This window comes from Ranitomeya variabilis, chromosome 1, assembly GCF_051348905.1.
Source record: "Ranitomeya variabilis isolate aRanVar5 chromosome 1, aRanVar5.hap1, whole genome shotgun sequence".
Taxonomy (NCBI): domain Eukaryota; kingdom Metazoa; phylum Chordata; class Amphibia; order Anura; family Dendrobatidae; genus Ranitomeya; species Ranitomeya variabilis.
In genome coordinates this window covers 296,364,409-296,377,763 of record NC_135232.1, presented here as the reverse complement: position 1 = coordinate 296,377,763, position 13,355 = coordinate 296,364,409, and the positions used below count along the sequence as shown (strand labels likewise).

Here is a 13,355-nt window from a genome sequence, read left to right as displayed (position 1 = left end):
GGAGCGCAAAACCGCTAATCCTCTGGTAGTGTTGTCTAAACAAGCACCTGATTTGATGCAATGTGATAGAATTCAGACCAGAAATGAGCGGAAAAATCATAGACGTCAGAATGGGTTGTGTTTTTACTGTGGAGATTCTACACATGTTATATCAGCATGCTCTAAACGCCTAACAAGGGTTGTTAGTCCTGTCGCCATTGGTAATTTGCAACCTAAAATTATTTTGTCTGTGACTTTAATTTGCTCATTGTCCTCTTACCCTGTTATGGCGTTTGTGGATTCAGGTGCTGCCCTGAGTCTTATGGATCTGTCATTTGCCAAGTGCTGTGGTTTTGTTCTTGAGCCGTTGGTTAATCCTATCCCTCTGAGGGGTATTGATGCTACGCCATTGGCGGAAAATAAACCGCAGTTTTGGACACAGGTAACCATGTGCATGACTCCTGAACATCGGGAGGTGATTCGTTTTCTTGTTCTGCATAAAATGCATGATTTGGTCGTTTTGGGTTTGCCATGGTTACAGACTCATAATCCAGTCTTGGATTGGAAGGCAATGTCTGTGTCAAGTTGGGGCTGTCAGGGAATTCATGGTGATTCCCCGCCGGTGTCTATTGCTTCCTCTACTCCTTCGGAAGTTCCTGAGTATTTGTCTGATTATCAGGATGTGTTCAGCGAGTCCAGGTCCAGTGCTCTGCCTCCTCATAGGGACTGTGACTGTGCCATAGATTTGATTCCAGGTAGCAAATTTCCTAAGGGAAGACTATTTAATCTGTCTGTACCTGAGCATACCGCAATGCGTTCGTATATTAAGGAATCTCTGGAGAAGGGGCATATCCGTCCTTCCTCTTCCCCTCTTGGTGCGGGATTCTTTTTTGTGGCCAAGAAGGACGGATCTTTGAGACCTTGTATTGACTATCGGCTTTTGAATAAAATCACTGTTAAATTTCAGTATCCTTTGCCTCAGTTGTCAGACTTGTTTGCCCGAATTAAAGGTGCCAAGTGGTTCACCAAGATAGATCTTCGTGGTGCGTACAACCTTGTGCGCATTAAGCGAGGAGATGAATGGAAAACCGCATTTAATACGCCCGAAGGTCTTTTTGAGTACTTGGTGATGCCTTTTGGGCTCTCTAATGCTCCTTCAGTGTTTCAGTCCTTTATGCATGATATTTTCCGGAAGTATCTGGATAAATTTATGATCGTTTATCTGGATGATATTCTGTTTTTTTCTGATGACTGGGACTCGCATGTAGAGCAGGTCAGGATGGTGTTTCAGGTTTTGCGTGAGAATGCTTTATTTGTTAAGGGCTCAAAGTGTCTCTTTGGAGTACAGAAGGTTCCCTTTTTGGGGTTTATTTTTTCCCCTTCTGCGGTGGAGATGGACCCAGTCAAGGTCCGAGCTATTCATGATTGGACTCAACCCACGTCAGTTAAGAGTCTTCAGAAGTTCTTGGGTTTTGCTAACTTCTACCGTCATTTTATTGCTAATTTTTCTAGCATTGTTAAACCTTTGACGGATATGACCAAGAAAGGTTCTGATGTTGCTAACTGGGCTCCTGCAGCCGTGGAGGCTTTCCAGGAGTTGAAGCGCCGGTTTACTTCGGCGCCTGTTTTGTGCCAGCCTGATGTTTCACTTCCCTTTCAGGTTGAAGTGGATGCTTCTGAGATTGGGGCAGGGGCCGTTTTGTCGCAGAGAGGCCCTGGTTGCTCTGTGATGAGACCTTGTGCCTTTTTCTCGAGGAAGTTTTCACCTGCTGAGCGGAATTATGATGTTGGCAATCGGGAGTTGTTGGCCATGAAGTGGGCATTTGAGGAGTGGCGTCATTGGCTCGAGGGTGCTAAGCATCGTGTGGTGGTCTTGACTGATCACAAAAATTTGATGTATCTCGAGTCTGCTAAACGCCTGAATCCTAGACAGGCCCGCTGGTCATTGTTTTTCTCCCGTTTTGACTTTGTGGACTCGTATTTACCAGGTTCAAAGAATGTGAAGGCTGATGCTCTTTCAAGGAGCTTTGTGCCTGACTCTCCGGGAGTCGCAGAACCGGTTGGTATTCTTAAAGAGGGAGTTATCTTGTCAGCCATTTCTCCGGATTTGCGACGTGTGTTGCAGAGATTTCAGGCTGGTAGACCTGACTCTTGTCCACCTGACAGACTGTTTGTTCCTGATAAGTGGACCAGCAGAGTCATTTCCGAGGTTCATTCCTCGGTGTTGGCAGGGCATCTGGGAATTTTTGGCACCAGAGATCTGGTGGCTAGGTCCTTTTGGTGGCCTTCCTTGTCACGGGATGTGCGGTCATTTGTGCAGTCCTGTGGGACTTGTGCTCGAGCTAAGCCTTGCTGTTCTCGTGCCAGCGGGTTGCTCTTGCCCTTGCCTGTCCCGAAGAGGCCTTGGACACACATTTCCATGGATTTCATTTCTGATCTCCCGGTGTCTCAGGGCATGTCTGTCATCTGGGTGGTATGTGATCGCTTTTCTAAGATGGTCCATTTGGTGCCTTTGCCTAAGCTGCCTTCCTCTTCCGATCTGGTTCCTGTGTTCTTTCAGAATGTGGTTCGTTTACACGGCATTCCTGAGAATATTGTGTCTGACAGAGGATCCCAGTTTGTTTCCAGGTTCTGGCGATCCTTTTGTGCTAGGATGGGCATTGAGTTGTCGTTTTCGTCTGCCTTTCATCCTCAGACTAATGGACAAACGGAGCGAACTAATCAGACTCTGGAGGCTTATTTGAGGTGTTTTGTTTCTGCGGATCAGGATGATTGGGTGACCTTCTTGCCGTTGGCTGAGTTTGCCCTTAATAATCGGGCTAGTTCCGCTACATTGGTTTCGCCATTTTTCTGCAACTCTGGTTTCCATCCTCGTTTTTCCTCGGGACATGTGGAGCCTTCTGACTGTCCTGGGGTAGATTCTGTGGTGGATAGGTTGCAGCAGATCTGGAATCATGTGGTGGACAACTTAAAGTTGTCACAAGAGAAGGCTCAGCGTTTTGCCAACCGCCGCCGCGGTGTGGGTCCCCGACTTCGTGTTGGGGATTTGGTATGGCTGTCTTCTCGATTTGTTCCTATGAAGGTCTCCTCTCCTAAATTTAAGCCTCGCTTCATCGGTCCTTACAAGATATTGGAAATCCTTAATCCTGTGTCCTTTCGCTTGGATCTTCCGGTGTCGTTTGCCATTCACAACGTGTTCCATAGGTCTTTGTTGCGGCGGTACGTTGTACCTGTGGTTCCTTCTGTTGAGCCTCCTGCTCCGGTGTTGGTTGAGGGCGAGTTGGAGTACGTGGTGGAGAAGATCTTGGATTCTCGTCTCTCCAGGCGGAGGCTTCAGTATCTGGTCAAGTGGAAGGGCTATGGTCAGGAGGATAATTCCTGGGTGGTTGCCTCTGATGTGCATGCGGCCGATTTAGTTTGTGCCTTTCACGCTGCTCATCCTGATCGTCCTAGTGGTCTTGGTGAGGGTTCGGTGACCCCTCCTTAAGGGGGGGTACTGTTGTGAATTAGACTTTTTGGCTCCCTCTTGTGGTCACTAGTGATATGACTCTGGGATTGTCTTTCTTCAGTTTGGCACTCACCTGGGTCGTTAGTCCAGGGGTGTCGCTATATAAACTTCCTGGATCCTTAGTCCAGTGCCTGGCATCGTTGTAATCAGATCCTTCTGTTGCTCCTGTCTGCTGGTCCTGGTTCCTGCAAAATTAAGCTAAGTCTTGCTTCTTTGTTTTTTGGGTTATTTGCTTTGCTTCTATTTTTTGTCCAGCTTGTACTAAATGTGAGTTCTGACCTTGCTGGAAGCTCTAGGGGGCTGGTGTTCTCCCCCCGGCCGTTAGTCGGTTCGGGGGTTCTTGAATATCCAGCGTGGATATTTTAATAGGGTTTTTGCTGACCATATAAGTCATCTTACTATATTCTGCTATTAGCTAGTGGGCCTCTCTTTGCTAAATACCTAGCTCATTCTTATGTTTGTCTTTTCCTCTTACCTCACCGTTATTATTTGTTGGGGGCTTGTATCCAACTTTTGGGGTCTTTTCTCTGGAGGCAAGAAAGGTCTTTCTTTTCCCTTCTAGGGTTAGTTAGTTCTCCGGCTGGCGCGAGACGTCTAGAACCAACGTAGGCACGTTCCCCGGCTACTGCTATTTGTGGTGCTAGGATTAGATATATGGTCAGCTCAGTTACCACTGCCCTATGAGCTGGTTTTTTGTGTTTGCAGACTTGGTATTTATTCCTGAGACCCTCTGCCATTGGGGTCATAACAGGCTAGCAGCCGTAAATCATGCAGCTACGTCGATAAAAACTAAATCTCTGAGCACTCACAAATACTCGGAGACCACCCGAGCGTGCTCGGGAAAACCCGAGCAGCGAGTATACTCGCTCATCACTAGTTGAGGTCATCATTGTCATCACTAGTTGAGGTCATCATTGTTAATTTTTGTCTATTGAACCTCAGGTATAGCAGAAGTCTGTATTTTGCAGTATATGTCTACTGCATGTGCTATTCGCTCTTAGTTTGCACAAAATACTGACATTGATGTTTACATTGTGTTTTATGCACTTCTATTTCCAACGTTATCTGAAAGAATTTCTTGATGCTGGAACTTTTTCTTTTTTATTTCCAACAATAGAGAAGAAAAATCAGCTCTCAAGCTGTCAATATGAGAATGCTCTAAAAGAATTGGTCTGAATACTCAATAAGCAGTCACTTAAGAACGACTTGGATGTACTACACTTCTTTTCCTTCATTCTTTTTCCCATCAATTATGATCCAATTCTTTAGTTGCTTTGAGAGTGCTTAATGATCTCACATCAGGGACTTCTACACTCTGCAACTTCATCAACTAACAACCTCCATTACATTTTTTCCTATTTTTCATAATAAGTGTTCCAGATAGGGTTATGATTGGTAATTTTTTTAGGAAATTTATATCTGAAGTATGTTTTTGACTTGACAATTTACGAAAAAAAAAGTTAAAAAGTCTTTTACTCTTGCTTTTTCTTATAAACCCTGCTTATGAAGCAACTTCTTTTCAAAAGATAAATTTAATTGTTTTCTACATATTATTATACAATTATAGTTTTAGAATGAATGCCTTTCATCCTCGATGAACCTCAACAGACCATGTGTTAAGGATATTTTAATAATTCTTAAAAGATACATTTAATGATGTAAAATAAATAATTACTATGTTTTCTCTTAGGGAGCATATAAAGATATGATTTATTGGGGCTCAATAACACAGAATTGTTAACTCCTAAAATATTAACTCCCTAGCAATGCCCACAGTTTTTGGACTGCCCACTGGCTTTTATCAATTCTGGTTCTTAAAGACCCTCCCCTAGTCATTAGATGAAAATGGTCTGATGAACGATCGTTTGTCAATGAACCAAAAAAACATTACAGGCTACATTGTCCAATATTGGATTTTTTCGGCCAATGATGCAGTGAGTTTTGATCATGTAAAAATCCAATACACCCAATTTGTATTGTTTTGAATAATTACAAACATTCCTTGATCCTTCATTGGATGAAGTGAAAGATCGTACATTTTACTGAATTTTATCTAATGTGTATGGGCATACTTAGCGCAGCTCTTGCATAAAAATTGGATTTAGAGGGACTACATTTATCCATTTAATTCCTGTCTGTCTATTACAATTCACAAATACAGCATCTGAAGAGTGGACAACTTGATGTTTTTTTTTGGACAGTTTCTCAAAAAATCATGGACAGACAAGATTTTTTACAGACTCATTAGATGACCATATTAAATCATTAATATTATAAGTGATATATGTCTACAGTACAGACCACGAATACTATAGCTTCAAAAAAATTACAGATGCATCAATTTTTTTTTAAGAACGGGGAAAAGAGTGCCCTATTTTTATGGACAAGAAGAAAAGATACCAGCACTCACGTGTTGATAATTACTTCACTTAATCTAAAATGTTTTTTTCGATTAAATTAAGTAATTATCAACATGTGAGTGTCGGTTTCTTTTCTTCTTGCCTTTTACTATTTCCCCGCTTGCACCACCTAGAGACGGAGTGTCGACTATTTCCATTTTCCCTATTTTTATGGACTGTCAAGGAATTTTTGGACTGTTGACAACCCTGCACATCTGGTCTACAGCTGGACAAAAAAGCTCAGGACATAGAACTACAATATACGTTCAATAAACCTGTTTTCAACCGCTCATATGCAAGCAGTTTTTTTCAAAATGGCACAGAACAGAATTAAAAAAATAAGTTCTTATTTGAACTATACAGTATTTCATTGACCCGTATGCTTCGGGAAACCTCCTGGGACAAATCAAATGGACCTGTAGGCCCATATTTAGCCAAAAAAGGGCCAAAATAATTTATTTTTTTACTACATTTAGAAAGTATGCATCGGGGTTACTTTTTTAGCTGTGTGAAATAGCGCAACAAACACTAGATGCCATACAGAGGCATTTGCTAGCATTCTTCTAAATGATATTCATATTACTCCAGGTATTTTAACTACTGATAAGAGTAAAATAGTCAAGAAAATAAGAGTTTGGATATTTTTAAATCGTCTACGCTGTATGAAAGTTGTTCTTTCAAATAACAAGTTGTTACAGATAAATCCAGAGCGGCTGGATACTGGTAACAGTGCTTTAGGGAGGACTCTGTAGGATTAAATGTAAGCACTGTTCTTTTGAATAGAAATGACTAATTTCCATGATTTTGTCACTTTCTTCAGCAACGTATGATTCATGATTCTAGCATTTTGCCATCCAGAGATGTTTTATCATGCTTTATAGTGACAGAAGTGAAAAATCTTCTCAAAAACATATTGGAAAGTAACTCGCAGAGTTAATGATATTGCTTTAGCCTGCTATTTTACTTGCTACACATCTAATCCTACCTTAACATTTGCTGAAACGCTCTTCCCATTTCAGAGCTATGTAAAAAAACAGTGTAATTGGATGTGGTTTTTTTTCTGTGCAGGTTTGATATGCAGTTAGCTCAATCTATTGGAGAGGCAGCATTTGAGAAGAGCTTACGAGAGAAGGTGACTCAGGAGAATACATCCTGTCGATGGGAAGTTGGCAAGCTTCGCCAACAGTTGGAGGTGAGATTGTGTAAAACGTTTCTGACAATTCATTAAATTGTCACCCTCCCTAAAGTAAATGGCTACCGTTAAACCCAATGCTACAGTACACATGTGCATAAAAAGTTAAGAACATTAATTAATACATTTATTTACAATTTACTGAAAGCAAATTATGGAAAATATTATTAAACTGTGGGTCTAAACACAAATCCCATAAGTCTTAAAGTCTTATGCATAATAGAATAAATCCACTACAGTATACATCGTTTTCTATAAATTCCTACATATTCATTTCAATGTAATTACACTATTTAACATTGAAATTGCAAAACGAAGAAGGACAAGCTGTAAGGTTACACAAATCAAGGAAGTAGCAGGTGTTCCTAAGATCTACAAATGATTACAGTTTCAAGCACCTAGCTCCAATCTGTGGCATGGGGGTGTCATAAAAGCCAGATTAAGAGGGCTTTTTTTTATCAAGTGTAGAGGCATGATTACACTATGCCTCCTGTTAATCGACTTGCCAGTTATCTCCACATTTGACAATCTGAGAGGGATAGAATTCTTGAACTGAGAGACCTTGATTTACCCCTCTAGTAGAGCTCTACACATATAGACCAAGGTGTCAGTAGTGCACTGTTCCGCACTGTTCAAAGTTGAATATCCCAGTTGTTGGGAAAACAACAATGAACTGAAATTACAGAAAAACTAGCACAGTTCATGGATGGATAGTCAGATAAGAAGAATGGAACGTTGTATTTTATTCTGTACTGCAAGTGAAATTGGACATCATATCAAGTCTAATACATTAAACAATGTCTACAAAAAACATCAGAAGGCGTTTGCATGACATTGGTCTATGAGCAACAAGATCATATAATGGCATTCCATTCACCTAACGTCACCACTTTCAAAGACTATCATGGTGAAGAGCTAGATGGAAGAGGAGGCTGGAATGGAGGATTATCCTCTTCAGCAATGAGGTCCGCTTTGGTCATGGATGAAATGATAGCTGAAGATTAGTCTGGAGACCATGCGAGCAACACTATGAAAAGGTCTTCACCAGGGAACATCCCACTGCTCTTACTCTATAGTGTGAGACGGCATAATGTACAGTAGTCAGAACCCTCTAATCTTCATTTCATGTACTTGGTGTTACATTGATTTGGTCAACATGACAGTGTCAGACCACATTTTGCTCTTGGTACATTGAGCAGCTGCATGGCCTAAACATGTTAATATGGCCACCAGTGTCTCCCATCAAGCACATCTGGGACGTCATTAGTTGACAATTGCAAAAGGAAATGCCAGCAGCGGATCTTGATAATTTAAATGCCTAAGTGCATTCAGCATGGCATAACAATCCTCAGACGACCATTAACAAGATCATATATAGCATAGCAAGTTGGGTAACTGCATGTATTTAACATTGTAACGTAGTAACATCTCTATATATAATTGTCTAAGGGGTACTTCCGTCTGTCTGTCTGCAACTTCCGTCACAGAAATCCCTCGTCGCTGATTGGTTTTGCCAGCTGCCTGTCCTGGCTGCCGCGACCAATCAGCGATGGCCATAGCCTGGCCGAGAATTAGTCCCTCCCTACTCCCGTCCAGTCACCCGCTCCATACTCCCCTCCAGTCAGCGCTCACACAGGGTTAATGACAGCGTTAACGGACCGCGTTATGCCGCGGGTAGCACACTCCGTTAACGCTGCTATTAACCCTGTGTGACCAACTTTTTACTATTGATGCTGCCTATGCAGCATCAATAGTAAAAAGATCTAAAGTTAAAAATAATAAAAAAACAAAAAACCTGCTATTCTCACCTTCGTCATCCGCCGAGGTGAGCGCGGCTGCCGCCAGCTTACGTTCCCAGAGATGCATTGCGAAATTTCCAAGAAGACTTAGCGGTCTCGCGAGACCGCTAAGTCATCTGGGGAATTTTGCAATGCATCCTGGGAACGGAAGCTGGCAGCAGCCACGCACGCATCGACACAGCTTTGCTGGATGCCGGAGGGCGAGTATATAACTATTTTTTATTTTAATTATTTTTTTTAACAAGGATATGGTGCCCACACTGCTATATACTACAAGGGCTGTGTTATATACTGCGTGGCTGCTATATACTACGTGGCCAGTGTTAGATACTGCGTGGGCTGTGTTATATACTGCGTGGGCTGTGTTATATACTATGTGGGCTGTGTTATATACCGCGTGGGCTGTGCTATATATTATGTGGGCAGTGTTATATACTGCGTGGCCTGTTTTATATACTGCGTGGGCTGTGTTATATACTGCATGGGCTGTGCTATATACTGTGTGGGCTGCGTTATATACTGCATGGGCTGTGCTATATACTACATGGGCAGTGTTATATACTACGTGGGCAGAGTTATATACTACGTGGGCAGTGTTATATACTATGTGGGCAATGTTTTATACTGTGTGGGCTGTGTTATATACTGTTTGGTACGTGGCCTGTGCTATATACTATGTGGCTGCTATATACATACATATTCTAGAATACCCGATGCGTTAGAATCGGGCCACCATCTAGTAGTAACATAATTAGCAAGGCTGAAAAAATACATTTGTCCATCCAGTTCAACCTATATTCCGTCAGAATAAATTCCCAGATCTACATCCAACTAAAGAACCTACATATGGTACTTATGCTCAATACTAAATAAATTGAGATGTTTGGAAAATTGTTTCTATTCTTTTACTTGCATTATTGTTTATTTTTCCCCGTGTTCCACAAGTGTTAACTTTTTTTTTCTTTCAATAAAAAGCTGGAAGGAAAGTAAAAGTGCAATAGGGTCTAATCTGGGTATTAAGAGAAACCTGTAATCAGATTTTACTCACCAGATAGAGCCCAAACACAGGTTCATAGAAATATTAGCTGCTGCAGATCGTGACCAGCCAGAGTAAAAAAAAAAAAAAGGGATAAAAAGGTAGATTAACTCCACGCTGCTTGAAAGATAGAAGTCCAAGTGGATATTCAGATGAAAAAGTGGCTTTATTCAATGCCTTTCGGAGTAGCATGACTCCTTCATCAGGAACCACAAAAGTATATTATACTTTTGTGGTTTCCTGATGAAGGAGTCATAGTACTCCGAAACACATTAAATAAAGCCACTTTTTCATCTGAATATCCATCTGGACTTCTATCTTTCTTTTCTTTCACATACTGTAGCTACATGAGGGTTATTTTTTACAGGTGGTAGTTCAGTCTACCATATTCTGTAATGAATATGGTGAAAAAAAGCACAATTCAGCCATTTTTTGGAGGGGAGTGGTTAGTTTTTACAGTGGTCTCTGTGTGGCAATGATTTGGTAACTTGATATCACAGGACGTCATGATTATGAGAATATCATAATAATATACCTCTTTTTTGTTATATTTTACTGCTTTAAAATAAAATATGGTTTCCTGCTCAATTTTTAAAGACCCCTTTTCTGATGATAGAGCTGTGTGAAGGATGATTTTTTTCTGGGTAAACTTATTTTATGTATTCCATTTTTGGATCCATGCAACTTTTTGATTGCTTTTAAAATTATTTTTTATGAGATCCAATTTTTATAGATACGATGATACCAAATAAGCTTTTTATTTTTACATTTAACAATTTTAACCCCTCAATCCCTGGACTATTTTCCATTTTTGCGTTTTAGTGTTTTGCTCCCCTTCTTCCCAGAGCCATAACTTATTTTTCTGTCAATATGACCATCATTGGTTTTAACATATTGTGTGCTGGAAAAGGGGAAAAAATTCCAAGTGTGGTGAAATTGCAGAAAAAGTGCAATTTCACAGTCTTTTTATTTTTTACTATGTTTTTAAATGCTAAAACTGACCTGCTATTATGATTCTCCCCGTCATTACGGGTTCACAGACACCAAACATGTATAGGTTGTTTTTTTTTAAGTGGTAAAAAAAAATCCAAAATTTGTTAAAAAAAAATGGAGCCATTTTCCGAGACCTGTAGCGTTCTCCATTTGTTGTTATCTGGGGCTGGGTGAGGACTTATTTTTTGTGGGGTGAGCTGACATTTTTATTGATACTATTTTGGTGTAGATACAATCTTTTGATTGCCCATTATTCCATTTTACTGCAATGTAGCGGCGACCCAAAAAATGTAATTCTGGCGATTTGAATTTTTTTTCTTGTTACACCGTTTAGTGATCGGGTTAATTCTTTTTATATATCGATAGATAGGGCGATTCTGAGTGCAGCAATGCCAAATATGTGTATATTTGATTTTTTATTGTTTTATTTTGAATGGGGCAAAAGAGGAGTAATTTTGATCTTTTATATTTTTTTAATATTTTTAAAAACAATTTTCTTCCTTTTTGCATACTTCAATAGTCTCCAAGTGAGAATAGAAGCTACAGTACTTTGATCGCCTCTGCTACACACAGGAGATGATCAGATCGCCTGTGTAGCAGAAATGCTCACTTCCTATGAGCGCCAACAACAAGGCGCTCATAGCAATCTAACAGTGACAACCTCAGAGGTCTGCTGCAGACCTTTGGTCGTCATGTTAACCCATTGGTGACCCATGATCATGTGACAGTGTCACCGATGGGTGGGATTAATGACGCGCTTCCTGTAACCACGAGTTAAATGGCACTGTCAGAGACTGACAGAATCATTTAACTAGTTAACAGCCGCAGGTGGATCGCGATTTCACCCGCGGCTGTTGTGGGCACTTGTCAGCAGTATAGATCAGCTGTCATGTGCCCGGAAAGGTGAGGGCTCAGCGCCAGAGCCCGCACCAAACAGGGGAATCCAACATGTGTGTACTCTTTCCAGTAAATAATTATTTTATTGTGATATCCGGGATAGTTGTGCCAGTAAACTTTCCTTTTCCCCTACCATTACATGGATATCTCCAGGAATGTCTTTTCCTGTACAGGAATCACTAGGACGTGTCAAGGACACCTTAGAGGCAAGTGCATGTAGGCGTTGTACAGGAAGGTGATAAAAATGTCCCAACTACGGTATTTTTAAAATGTAAACACCCTTTGTAAACCATTGATTTTGCTAGGGGAAGGCATAGCTACCCAAGCACCTCCCCTGCAGCACCAGCCTTTGAGGAAATAGTATTACATGATGAGCATTGAGAGGAACGATAATCCTCGTAATATGGCTTGGCTTATAGAGGTGAAGTTCTAGCAGCTTCTCCCTCTATGATTTTTCAGGAATAAGGAAAAAAAGATGGCTTCTCATTAAATAAATACTCTGGGTAAAACAGTGATACACTGTGCTGTGAATGGCCTAAGGGGCCATAACACAGTCATTCAAAGAACATCAAAGAGAGAGTCCAAATGTCATGCAGAAGAAATGTACTTTCCAATTTATTCTGTAAAATGAATGGTCATAGGTTTATGCCATGATATTTCACTAGAATTTGGAGCCTCATCCTTCCAATAATGTCTTCTCTTTTCTTATCAATAACACTTGATTTGGAGCCACAGCCAAGTCGTTCAGATAGAAGCCTTAGCATTTAATTGGATTTGACGTGCTGGATGTTTCCTTTGCAATAAAGTGCACAGTATGGGTCACAGCTATGGAATCCTTATACATCACTCAGTAACAAGGGAATGCTCCATCCTCACTAATTTGATACCTTTCTTGAGAGGGATAGGAAGGTTAGGTGATTCCACCAAGGCGAGCAGAGTATTACTCTAATAAGGGAGTGAATAACTATAGCTTTTCCAGAAAAGATTTTGCAGTGAATAAATAGCACACAAAATAAGTGGTTATTATTAGCAACTCGGGTGTATGCATAGGACAAATTGGAAGTAAACATCACAATGTGACTCAGGTTTGACAACAAAATATGACGCAAGACTGAATGTGATTCCAATAATAGCACTGTATTAATAATTCATGGAAAAATTGAAACTTCCAAGGAAGTGTCTAAACAAAACAAGGCCATAAATATAACAAAACAAGCTTCTCCATGTGTTAGTACTACACAAAAAGCTGATTAAAGAAATGTTATTGGTTCAAGATTGGGATACAGTCCCATGAAACATTAACGGGAATCTGTCACCAGGTGTTTGCCATTTAATCTGAGAGCAGAATAATATAAAGACCCCGATTTCAGTGATGTGTTACTTACTGATCTACTTGCTGTAGTTTTGATAAAATCACTGTTTATCAGCAGCAGATTATCATTAGAGGACTAGTAAACCTTCATGCGCAGTCCTTAATATTCCGAAAATCTGCATAACCCTGCCCTCACCATCAATTGGCAGCTTTCTGCCTCTGCACAGTGTACCCAACAAG

At 40.7% G+C, this 13,355-nt stretch overlaps 1 protein-coding gene across 1 annotated transcript in view; it reads left to right on the top strand.

The window, feature by feature from the left end:
- The window catches only part of MYO18B (myosin XVIIIB), a 1,084,067-nt gene that overhangs the window by 691,999 nt on the left and 378,713 nt on the right, over positions 1-13,355 (top strand). Inside the window, exon 31 of the mRNA XM_077295498.1 lies at positions 6,955-7,078. Within this exon, the coding sequence (XP_077151613.1) occupies positions 6,955-7,078 (124 nt within the window). The remainder of the gene's footprint in view (positions 1-6,954; positions 7,079-13,355) is intronic.